The sequence below is a fragment of the Mus pahari genome, chromosome 16 (genome assembly GCF_900095145.1).
Source record: "Mus pahari chromosome 16, PAHARI_EIJ_v1.1, whole genome shotgun sequence".
In the NCBI taxonomy this organism is placed as follows: Eukaryota; Metazoa; Chordata; class Mammalia; order Rodentia; family Muridae; genus Mus; species Mus pahari.
The window spans coordinates 46,333,841-46,338,499 of NC_034605.1; the positions used below are offsets into that span (position 1 = coordinate 46,333,841).

The 4,659-nt window shown below is 38.6% G+C and overlaps 1 protein-coding gene across 1 annotated transcript in view; it reads right to left on the reverse strand.

Moving 5' to 3' along the window:
* The window catches only part of Ranbp9 (RAN binding protein 9), a 74,557-nt gene that overhangs the window by 19,932 nt on the left and 49,966 nt on the right, over positions 1 to 4,659 (reverse strand). The window contains exons 7-9 of the mRNA XM_021215456.2: positions 4,184 to 4,368; positions 1,572 to 1,684; positions 200 to 308 (exon numbers count right to left, since the gene is read on the reverse strand). Coding sequence (XP_021071115.1) covers positions 200 to 308; positions 1,572 to 1,684; positions 4,184 to 4,368 — 407 coding nt within the window. The remainder of the gene's footprint in view (positions 1 to 199; positions 309 to 1,571; positions 1,685 to 4,183; positions 4,369 to 4,659) is intronic.

The window sequence follows — 4,659 nt, forward strand, 5'->3', positions numbered from 1 at the left end:
AATAGAAGCCTCTTGGTCTTGCAAACTTTATATGACCCAGCACAAGGGAAGGCCTGGGCCAAGTAGTGGGAGTGGGTGGGTAGGGGAGCAGGGGCGGGAGGGTATAGGGAACTTTTGGGATAGCATTTGAAATGTAAATAAAGAAAATAATAATGATAAAATAAATAAATAAATAAAAATAACATTTACTAAAACTTACTTTAATGTGAAAAGGAGATTGGGATTTCTTTCAAGTAAACTTGGGTATAACTGTTGTGTTGTTTCAATGGCTTCTCCCATTCGTCCTGCTAACACCAACTTCTGAATTCCTATTCAGAAATAAAAACACAAATATTAAACTCTACAAAAGCAGAGACAACCTTAAATTGCTCCAGAAAGTAACAGTGAAAACCTCTAAATAATTACTGTCAAACTCTTTGTCTACTAGTTTTAAGTTTAGATTAGAAAATCCAAGAAAAAATATAGAAAACAGTTACTTCAGAGACTACTTTAAAATGTCATAAATAAAATTATGTAAATATTATAGGGAAAACATGCACTGTTCAGTATTATATTTTCAAACAGCAAGATTTAGAAGACTACACTTAAAACAAGACTTAAACTCTTACTAGATCTTCAGACACAGGCCTGGAGCGACAGCCCTTGCATGGGCTGGAGCTTAGCTAGACTAACCCTGAGTGAGTCACCTCCCCTGCTGAAGGAGGGCACTAGGGCAGCAGGGGAAGCAGCATGCGGTGAGCACGGCACCAGCGCCTGGCTTACCCTAGTCATCTTACCTAGGACAAGATTCGTCCACCCAGCCTACTGTTTCTGTTTGCTGTTCCATTTTTCCACCCTGCCCACCAGGTGGGATCTACACTCATGGGCAGCAGTACTGACTTTAGAATGTCTGACTTATGTCAGCTGTCAGTCTGCCTTGCCCTGATGAAAACAGTACCAGCCACAAGGCCCTAAGCAGTAACATACTTACAATAAACACTGCCTTAAATTTAGGCAGCAAATTGGAAGATATTTAAATTTCTTTCAAAGAAAAAACTTATTTTCACGTACTATCTCCACGACCTCATCAAGAGGTAGCAAACCAACAAAAGGAGACTTTGCATCCCTGAAAGCCTAAGGTGGCTCTCCTACCCCATCCTCCACCTACCAGGTGCTGACCCCGACGAAGAGCAGCAGGCTCAGCCACAACCTCCATCCCAACCCACAAGAAAGCAGGGTGATGTTTTTAATGGAAACACAATAAAACCATTTCTTTTTAAAGTTCTAAAAGGTATTTCTACATTTAAAACTCCAGTGTGAATTTTTAAAACAAAATTTCAAAACTGTCGTGTGACATGAGGATGAAAAGCTCGAGGTCAAGCCTGGGCTACAAGACCCTGCCTCAAACACAAGAGCTTCCACCCTGCCACAAACAAAAACAAACAACTCAAAGAGTCAGTGCAAATTGAAGGCATCCGCTTTAAAACAATATATTGGGGAAATTTTTAATAAAAATTAAGTTTTCTAAAAGTCAAAGCAACCAAATGTATGATTTAAAAACAAGTATTTGCTGTGTACCACAGTATTCTTACTTTGTCTATTCTTAATGGAAGCTAATTCTTCTAGAACAGTCTGGTCTGTAGATCTGGCAAAGGCCTCTGCTGTGGCACAGTACCCATGGTGGACTAAATAAGATGAAACCATTCTTAAAACAAAAAGAAGAAACACATCTTTTAGTCAGGAGAATACATGCTTCAGACTACAATTTTTGTTAACAAAGTACAACTTGGTATTACAAAAATCAATCTATTTCCTTGAAGCCAGGCTCTTCAATCTTCAATTTTAAAATAACTTGAGAGTAACATTTTGTTCTAGTTATGAATAGTCGAAAACATAATTTAAGATAAGACGAAAGGCATTAAAATCGTCTTTTTTGCATTTAACTCTTGGGTCCTATTACCGTGGTTCTTTATCCATGTTCCTATTATTCAATCTTACTAACCAAAATTTCTGTCTCACCTTAATTACAGACATCCCCAAAAAGATGTTAGTTCAGAATAAAATATCCAGCTTTGAGATAACTGATTAGTACTTGGTGTTCTGCAGTTCCAATGGCATTCTGTGCTCATCCAGCAGATGAGAGGAGATCTCACAAGTGTGAGAAGAGGCTCTAATGTTAGCCCAGAGAGAGAACTGCTCACAAGAGTCCACAAGGAACAATTAAACAATGTGGAATCAGTCTTGCATCAATTTGATAGTTTTGGACAGAAAATTAATTGTGCAAGATTTAAAGACAGTGATACATTTCTAAGACAACAAACTTCCTTTTAAAAGCCTCTAGCCGGTTAAAATACAGTTAGCAAAACTGGTAATCCAACATATTAATAAAAACCTGTCACCTCCAACCACTCTCTTTCCTAAACAATAAACAAAAAGGCTTTCTTAATATTTTATATCATCCCCCAAGAGCTCCCAGGGACTAAGCCATCAACCAAGGAGCACACATGGCTCCAGCTGCATGTGTAGCAGAGGACGACCTTGTCATGCATCAATGGGAGGAGAGGTCCTTGGTCCAATGAAGGCTCAACAGATGCCCCAGTGTAGGGGAATTGAGGGCAGGGAGGTGGAAGTGGGTAGGTGGGTGGAGGAACACCCCCATAGAAGCAAGGGGAGGGAGGATGGGATGGGTTTTTTTTTGGGGGGGGGGACCAGGTAAGGGGATAACATTTGTAATGTAAATAAAGAAAATATCCAACAAAAAGAATAAAAGAAAAAATTTTAAATCAAAGAACCTTTAAAGCAATTATAAGTATACTTTCACAACCATGGCATACTGATGATATATTTGAAGATGTTGGCTATTTTACTAGCCTAGATTATACAATCAGAATGGTTTAATTTAATGGTATTTAACTTTTGTATATATGCAACCTTCATCAGTCTTTAACAACTGTCACTTAATGCTAGTGTTATCTAGGCACTACCGCTAGACTTTTGACAGACGTATAGTCTAAAGTTGAGTGTCACAGGAATTCAATTTTCCTGCTGCTCCTTATAAAATTCTATGAAATAAAACATTTAAAGCCACTACAAAGCTCTTCTGCCTAACAGACTTTAACACTTACTTTCTTCTCTGCTGCTGGCCATCCTCCATTATTATTAATGAACTCAAAGTATTTATGCTGCACTTGGGCTGACTCCACAGGCATTGCTCCTTGGTCTTCATCCCCTTTACCTTATCCTAAGTGTCTAATGGTAACTTTATATAAGAAATAGCATTAAAAATAGTTACTAAGGCTTTTTTATTTCTAAGATTACATTTACTAATTTGTTTATTGTGAGTATGCATACACACACGATAGCACACACGTGGAGGTCAGAGGACCTGTAGGGGTCTGTTTCTCCTTCCAGTATGTTGCTCCCAGAAACAGAACTTGGGAGAAAAAACTTGAAAGCAAGCCATCTTTCTGCCATCTTGGTGGCGCTAGCTTCCCTACCCAAGTTTTTAAATTTTAATTTAATTTTTGAAGTCTTTTGGGTAGAGTCCTATGGGTAGATTTCTGGATAGGAACATTCCCTGAAATGAAATGCTAAATATAAAGTAAAGAAGGGGTTCACTCCAATCATTAGAGTCACCCTGCTAACACTCTTACAGAGAGCAACCCACACTCCTCAGTCCTGGACAGTCCTGTGTGCCCACTCTGGCTGGACCCTCATACTTGCCCGCACTGAGAAGAAGCATCAGACATCCATTCTCTCCTCCATATGTATCTAAACTACTGCTGACGGAGATGCTCAAGGTCACGTTCCGAAATCCCAGAACCCACAATAACATACCATCTAGGTCACCCTCTAAACATCACTTTTTTGTCAACATTTTTAGAAGTTTGACTGCATAACCTGCAGACTTCACTGAGTCATCTTACTAAGGGTAAAAAACTGAATTACGCTACTTTTATGATCAAGTGTCCCTTTTACTACCTCCATCCAGTTAAATCAGCCACAGTTCTGGGGGTGCTTAAGTCAACGCTATTTTACTCCAACTGGTGAATTACTTTTTGAGATTAAAATATAATCACTAGTACACACAAATGATTAGGATTTAAACTAGACTTCTGGAGATACATCTTTGAAGACAAAAAGAATAGTTTGCCTATAAACATTCAGTGTTTGAATCTGTACATTCAAAATTCCTTGCTCTTACTTTTGGATCATGGTCTGCCATTCTCCTTCTCGGTCCCCGATAGGAAAGCGGTCTATCTGGGCTTGTATTTTGGTTCTCCATTCTCGCATGTAGTCTTCTATATCAAACACAAAAGGATGTTGCCCAAAGTTGGCATCAACCACTTCTCCCGGTGTCTGAAGCCCCACAGTAGGATACAAATTTGGCTGTAAGACAACATATTTCCTTAAGTATCTAGTGATTGTACACTAAAGACTGCATTGCCTTTGCAATGCAAGTATAGAAGCATAAATATGTAATGAGTATTTTAAAACCTCAATTTAAATATGAGCAGAGGACATCTAAAACAAAATACATTATATGCTCGATGAAAAAGTGTTCTTCACTGAAACCATCAAAAAATATAAACAACTAAGATACCCACATGGGTGACTTTGGGGCCCTGCCGCACAACCCATGTGGCCTTGCATTTCTTTTTTTCTTTTTTTTTTTTTTTT